The 15,113-nt window shown below is 39.5% G+C and overlaps 1 protein-coding gene across 3 annotated transcripts in view; it reads right to left on the bottom strand.

The window, feature by feature from the left end:
* Positions 1-3,052: 3,052 nt before the first annotated feature.
* Ttk (TTK protein kinase) overlaps positions 3,053-15,113 on the bottom strand; it is a 41,823-nt gene continuing 29,762 nt past the window's right edge. For all 3 annotated transcript variants that reach the window (XM_037207808.1, XM_037207807.1, XM_028875480.2), the window contains exons 15-22: positions 12,690-12,847; positions 12,415-12,566; positions 11,116-11,240; positions 9,320-9,400; positions 6,439-6,615; positions 6,011-6,095; positions 5,391-5,488; positions 3,053-3,481 (exon numbers count right to left, since the gene is read on the bottom strand). In XM_037207808.1, the coding sequence (XP_037063703.1) occupies positions 3,401-3,481; positions 5,391-5,488; positions 6,011-6,095; positions 6,439-6,615; positions 9,320-9,400; positions 11,116-11,240; positions 12,415-12,566; positions 12,690-12,847 (957 nt within the window). In that variant the 3' untranslated portion in view covers positions 3,053-3,400. The remainder of the gene's footprint in view (positions 3,482-5,390; positions 5,489-6,010; positions 6,096-6,438; positions 6,616-9,319; positions 9,401-11,115; positions 11,241-12,414; positions 12,567-12,689; positions 12,848-15,113) is intronic.

Below are 15,113 nucleotides of genomic sequence, written 5' to 3'. Positions count from 1 at the left end.
ACACTTCTAGATGCATAGTCTAGATGCTCTCTGTTAACTGATCCCATACATACTGAATTTCAATGGTGTAACCTGGTGTTTGATTAGAAAATTGTAGTAAGTTTTCTCATCGGGATTACCAGTCTACAAATGACAGACATCTTATTGTTATGCCTAGATCTCGGGACCCCCAAAACAACACCACAGAGACCAAATCTCATATGTAAAAGCAAAGAGCCTTTATTTCAAGCTCAGAGCTTGGTCTCTGTTTGACACAGTGGTAAGAGCAGAGCCCCAAGCCCAGGCAGGGTGGGGTTTTTAATCTTAGCAGAGGTTGTGGTAAGGGGATTTCCAGGGTTCAGGACATTTGTCTAGGGGTATTCTTGTGTGCTGGGAATGTTTGGAATGTCAGGTATTTCCCCTTAGATGCTGGCCCTCCCTGGGTGGGGTCAGCTTATGGCTTTTCCTGGATCCAGTAAGCCTGTCACAGAAGCTCTGTCTGGGCCTCTAAGCCTGTCATGGCAGCTGTGTGGTCAACCTGTTTGCCCCCCACCACCACTTATTAATTATGAAAGGTTGGCCTATAGCTTAGACTTGTTCCTAACTAGCTTTTTTTTTTTTTTTAATATTTTTCTTTAAACTTTATTTTATGTGCATTGGTGTGAGGGTGTCAGATCCCTTGGAACTGGAATTACAGACAGTTGTCAGCTGCCATGTGGGTGCTGGGAATTGAACCTGGGTCCTCTGGAAGAGCAGCCAGTGCTCTTAACCACTGGGCCATCTTTCCAGCCCCCCCCCCCACACTAGCTCTTATGACTTAAATTAACCCATTTATGTTAACCTATGTTCTATCACACAGCATTACCTCTCTTCCACCTTGCACCTCCTGTTTCCTCTCCGTCTTGGCTGGTAACTCTGCCTTCTTCTTCTTCCCAGAGTCCTCTTGGTCCCCGGAAATCCCACTTAATCTCCTGCATAGCTATTGACCAGTTTTTTTTTATTACAACAATCACAGCAATACACCTTCACACAGTGTACAAATATCCCACAACAAAAAATGTCTTGTCAGTTTAATGTTCTTTACTTATCTGGGATGAACAAAGGGATATTTTTAAGAGTGTTCTGAATGTTAATTTCTTTCTTCTGAACCTACTTTGGGGCTTACTGAATGCCATTTCTTTGCTGATTATAGAGTGTAGCCAGGTGGAAGTACTCTGGAAAGGACTTAGATTTAGGCATTCTCTGGCAAGCTTGTGGGTTGAGCTAATTGCCAGTGATGTGGGAACTTGATAGCCTTAATTAAAGAAATCAGGATAATGGACTATACCCTCTCCTGGGTCCTGATCTTAAGTCTACAAATCATATACAAAAAGTGAATTCATATGATGGAAAAATCCTTGTATCTATGAGACAACCACTTTCCTGTATGAGTCCAAAGCTGGAGCCAGACTCCTTGTTTGATAATTCTAAAAGCACAAAGCAAAGTGGCTTCATGTCCCCTCAGCATGAGTAGAGTCTTGGGCTCAGCATAGTATGAATTCTAGCTGCATTGACTAGACTTCTCCCAGGTGAAAAGCATTTGGATGCTCTGAACTCCGCCCCACTCTGCCACCCCCCCTCCCCCCAACCCCATTAAGTCTACTAGCTGAATGGGACCTGAGACCAGGTCAAAACAAGGAAGAGTATGAGAATGCACTGTTGTGGACTATGTAGGTTGGCTGTTTAATTTTTTCTTGAGTTTTTGGTCTTTCATTTCCCATCTGTCTCAAGTAAGGTAAGATGTACAGGCAAGCAGTCCTGAAATGAAGCATCTACCAAAAGTTGGGTCAGATACTTAGAACAGAGTTAATGCTAATCTTGGTCCATGTTCCTCAGAAGGTCTCTGCTTAATGGAAGAGGGATCTCTATCAATAAGCATTCCTTTGGGCTCATCCCCTCATGATTGTAAAGACCATATACTTGTGGATAATTCCAGGTCTGTAAATTTAGACTCAACTTTTTTGAGGTCCAGATTTACATATTCAATTAACTATTTGACAACTCCCCTTGAACGTTCACATAGACATCTCAAAATCAAAATGCAGAGTAAAATTGGCCAGTTCTGATTTATTACAAGTCCAAGTCCACAGGATGTACCTTCCGTACACTCTGGATTTTCAGTCATGGATTGTAACAAAGTTATGACTGTGCTTGGGGATTCTGATGATGGTAATGCCAAGAGACGGCAGCCTGTGAGAGAGGGCAAAGGATACACAGGAGTTGTATGTTTTCAGCTAATTTTTCTTGTGGACCTAAAACTGCTCTTTAAAAAGGAAGGCTATTTTTTAAAATATACTATTATTTTAGAAACTAATACTGTGTTAATGCAAGGCAAAACTGAGTATCTATATTTGGAAATATCTGAGGGAAGCATTCAGAATTCTGGTTTGGAAATAGTTGCATATATGGTGTGATTCTTACAAGACTTTGGGTTTGATCCTCAAGATGGGGGGAGGGGCGGGGAACAAGAGAAGGAAAGACAGGCTCACACACTGAAGCCACATCTACAATCATTACCAAAAAGCACTCAATAATGGCATGCAACTATAACTATACTTGCTTACACCACAGACTCCAGGACAAGACTCTGGATACCAAAACCCATATGTACTATGAAAAGTCAAAGGCAGAACTGAAAAAAAAACACATGCAGACTGAATGCTCTAGATGGTATCAGGGCCATAGACAATTAGAAAACCCATCTACAGTCTTTTTTGGTGGTGGTGGTTTTTTTTTTTTTTTTTTCTTTTTGGCAACACCATTTCTTTTGTATCCCTGGCTGTCCTAGAACTAGCCCTGTAGACCAGGCTGGCCTTGAACTCACAGAGATCTGCTTGCCTTTGCCTTCTGAGTGCTGGGATTAATGGCTTGTGCTGCCACCACCATTTGGGACTATTTACAATCTTAAACCCTTTGGAAATTTAATTGTTATAGTTTATTTATTTTGATCTATTCTTAATCCAGTTCTTCTAAGAATTTTGCTACCATGCCAAAAACACATTTGATTGAAGAAAAAACAATCGTGCAACTTGGGGACTGTGGTGACTCTCATGTTGATAAGCTTTATTTACATTAGGTCTTCAGAATAAGACATCCTCTTATTTACAGAGATCTTCAACATTCCAGTGTCCCCCCACTGCTCCAAGCGTGAAATGTTACTGGACAGATTAGATTTACAGAAAAGCATAAAACAAAGCACAACTCTATAATTTAATATATACAGTGCCATTAGTGGTTAACTTTACAGTTTTCTTTTGAGGATAATGTACTGACGTTTTTTCACTGATGAAACTCAGGCAAGGTTGTTTCTTAAGGTAGTTTCCACAGAGATTCCATACAGCAGACGACAGAGTTAGTGTTTTGGTTTGTGAGTAACTGTGTATCACTTTCTTTCTCCCTTTTTGTCAAAAGTCTTAGATGAGGAAGAATCTTGACTTTCACAATTATAGCGCTCATATAGAGTCTAAAATAAAAACACAAATCTGTTTTTCAACATTTTAGTTCAATGTATTATTAGATTAGTAGAAATTATGATGCATATAAAGAATATAAAGAAATGCAGTTCAACCTTTCCATAAGAGAATTATAGTACAGCACAATCAGCATACACACAGACCTGTAAGATGGCTGCGAGCCCCTTACTTTTCCTTAAATAACTAACTCATAAATCCCTGCACATCAACTATTCATTAGGAAACAGTAATCTCAGAAGCTAGTTACACTGATGAAAGAAGACATTAAAATTACTATGTAAATAAGTCTAATTGGGTTCCCTTGTCCCTTAGTGTACCTTTGAAGGGCTGGTTAAGAGGATTCCTACCTGACAAGGAGCTCCAGTCCCTTACAAAATGTGCATACTATTTGTAGTATGTACACACATCTTTCTGAGTATTTCAATTCATAGCTAGAGTAACTAATACAATGTAAATATGATAAGTGTTTTAATGTATTTTTATAGAATAATAAAATATTTTTATAAAATATAAAATATGTCCAGTACACATAAATTATTTTTCAGAATGTTTTTGATTTGCAGTTGACTCTAGATATGGAACCATGGATACAAGGAAAAACTGAATTATTAAAAGCTATGTATTCAGAAAAAAAAACAAGACTGAAGGCTAAGTCAACATCTGACTTATGAAGGTGATATATATTTGCCATGAAGTAACATAAAATCTCAGTGATGGGTGATTAATTCACCTTAATTTTATTTAAAAGAACATTTTGAATAATACTGTTACGAACTTAAAATATGGAGACATGAAATAAAAAGCAATGTATATAAAGTCCTTTTGAGTCCGGCGGTGGTGGCACACGCTTTTAACCCCGGCACTCAGGAGGCAGAGCCAGGCAGATCTCTGTGAGTTCGAGGCCAGCCTGGTCTACAGAGCGAGATCCAGGACAGGCACCAAAACTACACAGAGAAACCCTGTCTCGAAAAACCTAAACAAACAAACAAACAAATAAATAAATGCCTTTTAAACACCCCAAGGCTACTGATTTAGCCATCAGCATCTAGTAAGAAGTCCGAGATTCCACGAATATACGTAGTATAGAGAATATATAACAAATTCACTCTAAAATGGCAACTGCACGTCAGCAATATAGGCTGACTTGACCCTGATCCAGAGAACAGAGTTGTCAGTTCAAATTTCCATAATTTTATGCGATTATGATTCACATATCTAATTTGTAATTGCTTCGTAACTCATCTAGTTGATGAGCAATCATAGATACTAGAAATTATGAAAGTATTGACGACAGTGAGATCCAAACATCACCATGGATCTGAGTGTGGTGTCCCACAGTTTTACTCCCAGTACTCCAGAGACAGGCAGGTGGGTCTCTGTGTGAGTTCAAGGCTAGCCTTGTCTATACCCTAAGGTCCAGACTAGGGAGGCTGCATAGTGAAACACTGTCTCAAAACAAAACAAACAAAAAAAAATCAAACCTCATCACCACCCTGGAGAGAGAAAGACCCAGGAAGCTGGCAAGCATGAGATGTCCTTCAGGGAATGTGCCAATTGCTACAGAAGCTATGGCACATGATAAATACTGTCATTTTCCTAAGGCTGCCTTAAAAATTGACTAGAAGAAATGATTTCTAGAGCTGTGCTAAGAATGTTGAGACAGTCTAAAAGATAAATTCTTCTTTATTCCAGCTGGAACCCTAAGAACAATCACAACACAAATCAGAAAGATGTATACTTGTAAAAAAAAAAAAAAAAAAAAAAAAAACCACTCGGTAAGTACCAAATTGTAGATATGTATTTCACCACATATGCGAACAGTTAACTTCCCTTTTGGCTATAAGTTTCTTTAAGTGTCTAACTCATTGTACAGCCGAAATTAATGTAGATTGCACTTACTTTGGCAGCTTTCAAAATGGAGTTAGGAGAATTCAGACCAACAAGTTGACCCAGAACATATTTCATTTCATCAGTGGTTTCTCTAGCCATTTGGCTGCCTGTAAAGGAATATAATCAACAAAATGCTGGTACTAATAAGAACAGCATAAATTCATTAGAAAGTACGCATTCTGCATGCCTGTCATTCTAGTCCTCAGGAGACTGAGGTAGGAATATTGCTCTAAGTTTGAGGCTGGACCTGCCCCCCCCAATCAAAACAAACAAACAAACAAACAAACAAACAAAATCCACATTCTGGAGGCTGGGGAAAGGGATCATGAATTCAAGGCCAGTCTAGGCTATAAGATTCTGTCCCTAAAATAACAACAATAAAATATACACTGTACTTAATAAATTGTACACTAATGGCCATTATTTTTTATCATGATCCCCTATGTAGGATATGTGAAATTAAATAACAAAGTTAAAAAAGGCAATGTTATTAACTATTAGGCAAAACACCAACTTCCTTGAAGAAGACGGAATATAGGGGAGTGGCCAATTTAGAGTCTGGTTTTCTACAGCTAACACACCATTCATACTGGTAATCTAGTAAACAGTAACCTTTAAGAGAGCAGTACCTGGATGGGGTTGAATCTGAACATATGGATGTACGAGCAGCTCAGGGATGGATATTCTCTGTTTAGGGTCCCTTACTAAACAGCACTAAAAAAAAATGAAAAATAAAAGGAGTAAGTTTTCATACATGATGCTGACAAAGTAGCTTTCCAGATGACACCATACTAGAGAAACTGCACTAGACATCATCCTATTCAGACAACGGTTAGAGGTTTTCTGAGTCACCTTTTAGAAATTCCCAAGTGTTTATTAATGTAAACCACCTTTCACAGCAAGCACGCTTTAAAAACAACTCCCGTCAGGAACTCCTTTTACTACAGCAACTAGACTCAAGTCAGCTTGAGAATTCCAATCACCTCAACTATTTCTCTTAAACAGACTTGGAATTATGAGACATTATCTTTCTATAACCACGTTCTGTTAATGTTACCTTTAGCACATCTTGAAGATCTTTTTCTGGAATATCAGGGAATTCAATTTCATGACTAGGGTCAATTATGGCATGTAGTTTAGAGATCTGATTAATGATATGCTGAAATGGTGTTTTCCCATAAGTCATATAGTACAAAATGCACCCCAAAGACCAAACATCACTTCTGGGGCTTATCTAAGTAGGAGAAGAAGAAAAGTCGCTTTATTTTAATATAAAAGGCAACATAATATTATATATCTGTAATACTGATTATATAATAACACTTAAAACCTCAATGAATATCAAAGTATAAGATTATGCTTACACAACAAAACATCTTTTTTTAGTTTTCATTACATTTGGTCATTTTATAGAGAAGAACTAACTTTAAACTTTGAAAAATTCAAAACTATTTTAAAGGAAATAAAAAATTTCTTGGCATCTTGTGAAAAAACACTAAAAAATAACATACCCATAAACTTGAATTTACTTGTTTGTCCCAGAATGATTAGGTTGTAATACATTTGCATCTGAACTCACAACATGTTTATGTTCTTCAAAGGTCGTTTAAATTGTACAACCCTAATCTCTAGAGTATTAAACCACTGAAGCAGGCTGGACAGAGTCAGGGCAGACCACTCACCTGGAACGCACAAAACTCTAAGTCTAATCCCCAACAGCAAAAATAAAATAAGGTGAACTGTTATGGGTATTAAATAAAGTGAACATAGTCAATCGTGGAGAAGAGTTTCTTTTCCTTTGCAGGTTTATGTATTTATTTTACTTTATGTGTATGTGTGGACCTGAGTTCTGGGAACGGAGCCCAGGTCCTCTGCAGAGCAGCAAGTGCTCTGAACTGTGGAGCCACCTCTGCAGCCCAGGAGGTTTCTGAATAAGCACTAACGAGTACCATTCCTTCTCCCCAGCCCAAAGCTATCAAATGTTCATGGTGTTCAGTCACATCAGGAATAATCATGGCAGCAGGAAAACGGAGAATGAAAAACAAACACAGACATATACTTTCCACAAAGAATACATCTAAACCAAATGATAGAGAAAGTTGGTGAAGGCTGGGGGGAGGGGGGGTGGGGAGGAGGAAGAAACAGACATTCAAAACCAGTTTTTTTGTTTTGTTTTTTTTTAAAGAAATAAAAGTAAAGTAGAAACTACAATTTAATATTAGGAAACAAGAGCAAAACACCACACAACGAAGAGAAAGCTATTTTTTAAACCGTGATAAACAGTATTACCAACCAAGAAAAAGGATAAACTTAAAAAGTGAAAATTATGTGTGTGCGTGCGTCACGTGTGTATGGTTGTCCACAGAAGCCAGAAGAGGGCATTGGATCCCCTGGAGCTGGAGTTACATGCAGTTGTGAGCTGCCCAACATGGATGCTGGGAACTGAACTTGGGTCCTTTGCAAGAGCAGAACTTGCTCTTGACCACTGAGCCTTCTCTCTAGCCCCAAGGACGAATTTTTAAGATGTTACTGTATATTGAAAACTAAGCCAGGTGTGGTTGCATACATCTGTAATCCCAGCATTTAGAAGGCTAATGTAAGTGATTTGAGAACTCAAGGCTACTCTGGACAATACAAGGAGACTATGTCTCAAAAACTGAGAATGGGGAGGAGAAGGGAGGGTAAGGAGGGTGATTTACCACTGCATATTAAATCACTGAGAATTATAACCTCTAGGTATAATTCAAAACCTTAAAGTAAAAGACAACTTTTAACTGAAATTACAAACCTTAGAAATTAATAGGCATTTAAAATACTATAATAAAACATGTAAATAATAGTCAAATTAAAACTCAGTAAATTTCATGTTACATAACCCACACTGTTGTTAAACTCATGATCTTCTAGCTGTGGCTTTCCAGTGGTGGATTACAGGCTTGCACCACCACACCCAGCTAAATTTGTAGTGTTAACCAAGTACAGACACTAAATTTAAATCAATTATGATTTAAATTAAGAAGATAGGAGAGCCGGGTGGTGGCAGCATGCGCCCAGCACTTGGGAGGCAGAGCTAGGCAGATCTCTGTGAGTTGGAGGCCAGCCTGGTCTACAAAGCGAGTTCCTGGAAAGGCACAAAACTACACAGAGAAACCCTGTCTGGAAAAACAAAACAAAAAACAAAACAAAACAAAACAACAACAACAAAAAGATAGGAGAAAATAACCAGGGCAAGACTCCAAAGGATATCAAGGATTAATCATTTCTGGTGTCTAAATCAGAGGTATTTGTTAAAATTGCCTTTAACGTAAAACTTCAGGCCGGGCGGTGGTGGCGCACGCCTTTAATCCCAGCACTCAAGAGGCAGAGGCAGGTGGATCTCTGTGAGTTCGAGGCCAGCCTGATCTACAGAGCGAGTTCCAGGACAGCCAGAGATATACAAAGAAACCCTGTCTCAAAACAAACAAACAAACAACCTCCCCCCAAAAAACAAAACCAAAACAACAAAAAACTCCAAAACTTCAAACTTCACAGAGCTCTCTCTCCCTAGGTCTACTTCACATGAGCACACTGTGAGGAGCCGCCATACAAAAGAACAGTATGGAAGGACAATCTCAAGTCACTAAAGAACGGTGAAGCTGGTGCTGGAGATGGCTCAGGGGTCAGGAGCACAGGCAGCTCCTCCAGAGGCCCTGGCTCCATCCCAACATCCATACCACAGCTCACAACCTTCGAACTCCAGCCTCAGGGGATGCAACGGCCTCCTCTGGCCTCCAAGAACACTGCATACATGCGGTGAACAGACATATATGTAAGCAAAACAACCCCCCATACATAAAATAACAAAAGAAAATAAATTAAAAGAATGGTGAAAGTGAGTCCCCCAAAAATTTACAAAAGGTGCAGTCACTGGTACCAGGTGAGTGAGCTATTTCCAGTACCTTGGTCTTGACTTTACCATTCTCTCTTGAAGAAGACATGTCTCTGATTGCTTCTGGAGGCATGTAATTAACTGTGCCAACCTATTTGTCAAATCACAGAAAACAAAGAAATCAATGAAAACATCTTTCTAGATTTGTAAATACATGTCAGATTGATTCTTGGAAACTTGGATAACTAGTGATTTAAGTGACAGACTTGAAAAATTCAAATAACTGCCCACAGCATAAAAATATATATAAAGTGTGTGTGTGTGTGTGTGTGTGTGTGTGTGTGTGTGTGTGTGTGTGTGTGTAAGATCAAATCACAACATCCAACAAAATGAGTCGGACTGAGAATGAACTGGCTCATTTCCGAAAGCTGTGCTTCGTCTATAACGTGTTGGAGAACTGGTATAGTCTGCCCTTACAACTGTCTAAGCTAATTCTGAACTCAGAGGGATTTAACTACCATTCACTTCCATGTTCAAATACATCCAACATTCGTCCCCCTTCAATAAACAAACCTATAAATTAAATAAAAAGAACCAGCTAACTTTATCCTCCCAATATTCTTTGGCCCCATGTGTAGACTGAAATGAGCTGGAAAGCTAAATCATGTAAGAGTTTCTACAGTCAGAAATGGTACAGCATAATCCTTTAGTTCAGCAGTTCTCAAACTGGGGGTCTCGACCCTGTTGGGAGGGTTGAATGGTCCTTTCCCAGGGGTCACATATCTACATTTTAATTCATAACAGCAAATATAAAGATATGGCTGGGGGTCACCACAACATGAGGAACTGTATTAAAAAGTCGCAACATTAGGAAGTTTAAGAACACTGCTTTAGTTCTAAGAACAAAGAATGCCTGAATGGTAGGATCTTGCCATAGATAACTTCAAGCTATCTACAAATCAGTGTTCACCTGTACTTTTGATACAAAAAGTAATGACTGACTGCCAAGTAGAATTATGTTAAGTGCAAGCTATCCGCTGATTCCTCCTAACGAAGTCTGATTTTGCTTCAAGAGTTGACAGATCTACACCAGCAATCTGCATTCAGGTACACAGCAGGTGAGCTCCTTTATTTATGAAAGCTTCATTACATTTGCTAATGCAGATCTTATGACAAGAACACATTGGGGCTCCAAAGATGAGCTTGCTGCACAAGTCTGACAACTGACGTTGGTTCCCAGAACAACGCTGGAAAGAGAACCGCTTCACCAAAGCTATCCTGACCTCCACATGCACAGCAGCAAGCTTGACTTGAACACACACACACACACTCCACAAATAACAAAATAATTCTTTTTTTAATGTAGGTGAGGGGAATGTTTCAGTATTTCCAATAAGGCTCTCTTAAAAATCTCCCCCCATTCAAGCGCTAAGAAAAGAAACAGGACAATTCCTCTTTGCTCTGCCTCAGCTATGAGAAAATCATTCAAAATTCCTTGATATATTTGTCTGATTTTGAACTGCTTTTCTAAATAATGGTTTTGATGCTTTCATAATCATATTTTCTATTCCTTTAAAAAGACTTCAAATTTTTTGAAGAACATGGACAGTAAAAAAATATAATAATGGCAAAATACTTAACAGACTAAAAAGGAACTAAACCTTAGTAACCAGCCACCACTAAAAGCTCTACCTGAAGCCAGGAGTTGGGTTCACACTTGTAATCCCACACCTGGGAGGTATAGGCAGCAAGATCAGGGATTGAAGGCTGGCCACTGGTACAGGGCAAGGCCAAGGCCATTCAAGGTTATGTGAAACCCCGGTTCAAAGCACTAACACAACCAAAAACCGCAAAAAGGTGTCCTACCTGAGAATCTTTAACAATACTTGTCGTATCTGGCTGCATTTGGTTTGCAATCCCAAAATCAATTAGCTTTAGCATTCCATCAACTATTAGAAAGTTAGCAGGCTTCAGATCACTATGAACAATGCCTTCAAAATAAAATTCATTACGTTAGACAAAGTAAAACATTATATGAACAGATTTCACAATCACATCAAGTTGATTCTTTTAACTAGTCAGCACATTAACATTCATTTACTACACATTCTATACCTTCTTAGCAAATGGGCGTGCCAAGAGCCACTCTAAATCTGTCACTTGTAATGAACACTTGAGACCTGTCAGCAATGCTGAGTAAATAGTAAGTACCATTATCTTCATTTTTAAGGATGAGGACACTAACATAATTTGAATTTAAGTGACTTGTTCAAGGTTACAGGGCCTAGCCCTAAAGTAAGGAGGAGTTGAAGCTAGACATCTTGGCTGTCCGTGTGTGGTGGAATACCACTGCACACTGCCAGGAGAACATGACCAATCACTGTCAGGCAGTAAGATCACCACACCACTCAAGAATCCTAATAACTCACTAATTATTTTTAGGTTGTAAAAAGAGAAGCAGAGGAAACACATTAAATTGAACACGTTTGTTTTAAAGACAGGGTAAAGGGCAGAGAGAAGCTCTGAAAAGAACTAAGAACACACACACACACACACACACACACACACACACACACACACACACACACACACACAACCAGGGGCTAACAGTAAAACACAAAAGCAAGAACAAAAACCCAACTCTGACACAAGGAAATAGAGAATTCTCTGGAGACTGAAGTGCTGACCATCACCCTCCCACTTTTAGGATGCCCAGATTCTCAGTCTAGGACGGACTACAATCCAAGGACTTGAAGGTAAGAACCACCAGTTAATATTGAGGAAGATAAAGTTACATTGTACATGTGCAGATTTAAGTTTGTATTCTGTGTCTATGCGTAACCAGTCTTAAGAAATGGGTTTGTTAGCTGAGTGGTGGTGGCGGCGGCGCACGCCTTTAATCCCAACACTTGAGAGGCAGAGGCAGGTGAATCTCTATGAGCTCGAGGCCAGCCTGGTCTACAAAGTAAGTTCCAGGACAGGCTCCAAAACTACACAGAGAAACCCTGTCTTGAAAAACCAAAAAAGAAAAGAAATGGTTTGTTTCTTCATTTCTAAATGAACTTTCAATTAATTATTAAAGGTTGGTACTGATAAAATAAGAGTATTTTTCTAAGATGAAACAACTATTTTAACTTTACATATATGAAGAAATTTTAAAATAACCATGCTGATGGATTGTGTGTACTGCCTCCAACATGTTTTTCCAGTAGCTCTTGCGTTCCCATGGATTGACAGATTTTTTCTTTTTAAGCCAACTATTCAGGTCAATGTTTCCACATTCCATTACCATGTAGATGTACCGCTCTGTGATTTCACTGCAATTAAAAATGAACAGAACAAAACAATAATTGCCTACATTAAATCAATAAGGATTTAGTTTGCCTAAGAATTACGGCAAAAAACAAAGTTTTCTTTTTAAAATGAAAATGGCTCCATACTAATCATAAAGTCGGATGATCTTATCACTGTGTTGCTGTAGTTTGTTCAAATAAGCGATCTCATTCCGGTAGCTGTCAATAGTTTGGTTATCTGCGTCTTCTAGGTTCACATATTTGATAGCATATATCTGCTTCTTTTCATTCAATACCTGAAATACCTGCAAGGAAAGCAAAACGTTTAGGACACACTCTCCCTCTGTAAACCATCACAGTGCTTTTCAGCTTTAGACTAACAATTTTAGCCTGAGAATACTCTGAAAGAAATACCGACAAGAACAACTGAAAGCTTCTGGGCCTGTCTGGAATGTAGACTACAGTGGCAAAGAGGGAGTGAGTGCCCATTTCCAGCCCCCGTGACAATGGAACTCAAATAACAACTGTAAAAACACCTAGTTTTCCACATCAACATCTAAGACAAGCAACTTAAATCTGCTGCTATATTCACAAGACTCTTGGGATGCCTCAGCCAGGGAAATTACACTGAGGCAAAGACATTCAGAAATGATAAAGATGACTAAGGCTATGATAGACAATTCATTTTTTAGACAGTGGTTTTTTTTTTTCCTTTCCTTTTTCATTGTGCCTAATATCAACAAGTTCATTTCTTTGATAGAGGATATTTTTAAAAATACAGTAATTGTAAGTCACCATTATATTCATCTGTGGAAAGTAGAGTAAGTCACATTTCAGTTAGGTTGGCAGGAGCAGTATGTTCTTATGAGCCAATTTATAAAAACGCCAGTAGGACAAACAACATTCTGAAAGAGGCAAGCGTGTGAGTACTGCTTCTAGCCATGCACCGCTGCAGTGGTGCCTCGAGACTTCAGGAATTCAAATCCAAAGCACAGTGCCTACAACGAATATGTATTCACCGGCACCCTGACCGTGACACGGAAAAGTGTGTCGTTTAACTGTGACTACCCCACAGACACCAGGATGAATGAGCCTGAATGTGTGTGAGGCTCAAGGGTGGAAACTGCACACAGAAGGCGGCCCATCAGGTCCAGAGCAGAGCTCACTCTTCTGCACACTCCAAGGGGCTTCGCTGTGCCATTTCCTATGTCTTCTTCCCCTTTACTTCTCCCCCGTCCCCTCCTGCTGGTCTACTTCCCAAAAGGCATCCTCTCTTTCCTATATCGCTCCTATCCAACTACTTTCTTACCTCCAACTCAAAATCTGATAAAGGGAACATGAAAAGGAAAATATTTCTTGGAAGACTTGCTACATGTAGTAATATACACTATTTATTTTGGGTTTTGCTTATAGTTTTGATGTTGGGGATTAAACCCAGGGCCTTGCACATGCTAAGGACGTATTCTACCAGAGCATACCCTCAGCCCACATATTTTTTTTTTCCTTTCCTTTTTGGTTTTTCGAGACAAGGTTTCTCTGTATAGCTTTGCGCCTTTCCTGGCAAAGGAACTCACTTGGTAGCCCAGGCTGGCCTTGAACTCACAGAGATCCGCCTGGCTCTGCCTCCTGAGTGCTGGGATTAAAGGCATGCGCCACCACCGCCCGGCCCAGCCCACATATTTTATGTTTGTAGCCCAGGCAAATCTTGCCTCAGCCTGCCAGATGCTGGGATTATAGATGAGTGCCGCAAAGTCTGATGCTTTTCTTATATGCAATATGTAAATAAGATAGCCTGAAACAAGATTCATTATTGTTAGCCAGCTTAGACAACTACAGCAAAACTTAAAGTAAGCTGGACAGCCCTGTTTCCTGTACCACCATAGCACAGACTAGCCTAATAGCCCAGGAGAAACATTCAACACACGAATGATGCCCCTATTCAGTTGCATGCACCAGACCTAACACCACTGAGCAGTCAGACATTGCCATCTTGATAGTGAGGACAGGGTGGAGCACAGACAACAGATAAACTATTCACAGAATATGGTTGCACACACCTTTAATCTTAGCACTTAGGAGTTAGACGCCTGATCTCTGAGTTAGACACCAGCCTTCAAAAAAAAAAAAAAAAAAAAGAAAAAACTAGAGGAAAATGGAGAACATTGGTGATTGGAAGGTAGGAGTCGCAGTTTAGAGTGTGATCAAGTCCTCCTTGTCCAAGAGGACACAAGCAAAGACGTGAGGACAGAGATGGGCTGGGGATCCACACCTGTAATCCCAGCATTTGGGAGGCCGAGGCAGAAGAACTGCTATAAATTCAGGCTGGATGGGTTATAAGTAAAGCAAGATACCTTGGAAAAAAGGGAGAGGGAGATAAGATATAGACCAGATCAGAAGAACAAAGACTGAGTGAGTGAGCTCATTATTTATTATAATAAACTAAGGAAAGATAATAGCTGCTTCTGAGTAACAACACTAATAGAAAGATTCCGAAGCTACTCAAGAGGCAGGTGGAAGAGCAAGGTTTGCTGACCGGCTAAATGTGTATATGAGAATAAGAGCAGCCAATAG

Source organism: Peromyscus leucopus, chromosome 7 (genome assembly GCF_004664715.2).
Source record: "Peromyscus leucopus breed LL Stock chromosome 7, UCI_PerLeu_2.1, whole genome shotgun sequence".
NCBI lineage: Eukaryota > Metazoa > Chordata > Mammalia > Rodentia > Cricetidae > Peromyscus > Peromyscus leucopus.
Note: the sequence above shows the minus strand (reverse complement) of the source record. Positions and strands in the feature narration are given on the sequence as shown.